At 65.4% G+C, this 728-nt stretch overlaps 1 protein-coding gene across 1 annotated transcript in view; it reads left to right on the top strand.

The window, feature by feature from the left end:
- The window catches only part of UNC45A (unc-45 homolog A (C. elegans)), a gene marked incomplete at both ends in the record, with an annotated part of 4,784 nt that extends 4,226 nt beyond the window's left edge, over positions 1 to 558 (top strand). The window contains 2 exons of the mRNA XM_009586575.1: positions 72 to 257; positions 445 to 558. Of these exons, the coding sequence (XP_009584870.1) occupies positions 72 to 257; positions 445 to 558 (300 nt within the window). The remainder of the gene's footprint in view (positions 1 to 71; positions 258 to 444) is intronic.
- Positions 559 to 728: the final 170 nt, after the last annotated feature.

The following is a 728-nucleotide window of genomic DNA, read 5'->3' as shown; positions in this document are numbered from 1 at the left end:
CTGAGGCTGCTGGCGTCCTGCCGGTGTGCTGCTGGTGAACTTACGTGCTTGTGGTGAATGCAAGCTCCTAGGAGCAGAAAGAGGGTGTCCGGGAGTCTGGTACAGCCTGGTACACACTGCAGGTGTCTGGATGCTGTTGGGACCCAGTGTGGCAGGTCCCTGACGCCAGCTGCTCCTGCTTTGTCCCCAGGGTGTTCCTAGCACTGGTGGAGGAGGCGGAGGACCGGGGCGGTGTGGTTGCGCAGGGAGGAGGCAAGGTGAGGGGACAGGCCTCGCTGTGGTGCTGGCCTGCGCCACGTGGTGGGGCTCGGGAGGGCTGGGGCTCTGGGTGGGGTCACCGTGGTTTAGCAGGGGACCACACTGGCTCCCTCGTACATGAGACTTGGGGAAGCTGGGGCTGCTGTGACCTGGCTGCAGGACTGGCTGCTGTGTCTCCGTCTGCAGGCTCTCATCCCACTATCCCTGGAGGGCACCGAGGTGGGGCAGACCAAGGCAGCTCAGGCCCTGGCAAAGATCACCATCACCTCCAACCCGGAGATGGCCTTCCCCGGAGAGCGGGTAAGTGTCGTTGCTGTGGGGATGGGTCTGCCAAGCAGGAGCCCTGTGTGGGCAGTCGGGGCTGTGCAGGGAGCGTGGGAGCAGCAGTGGGACGGGGCCGCAGCAGGGGCTTGCCATGCCGTGTGTCTGCTCTGGGGAGGCGTTGGGCTGAGCAGCACGAGGAGAGGCTG

This window comes from Fulmarus glacialis, unplaced genomic scaffold (genome assembly GCF_000690835.1).
Source record: "Fulmarus glacialis isolate BGI_N327 unplaced genomic scaffold, ASM69083v1 scaffold19901, whole genome shotgun sequence".
Taxonomy (NCBI): Eukaryota; Metazoa; Chordata; class Aves; order Procellariiformes; family Procellariidae; genus Fulmarus; species Fulmarus glacialis.
Note: the sequence above shows the minus strand (reverse complement) of the source record. Positions and strands in the feature narration are given on the sequence as shown.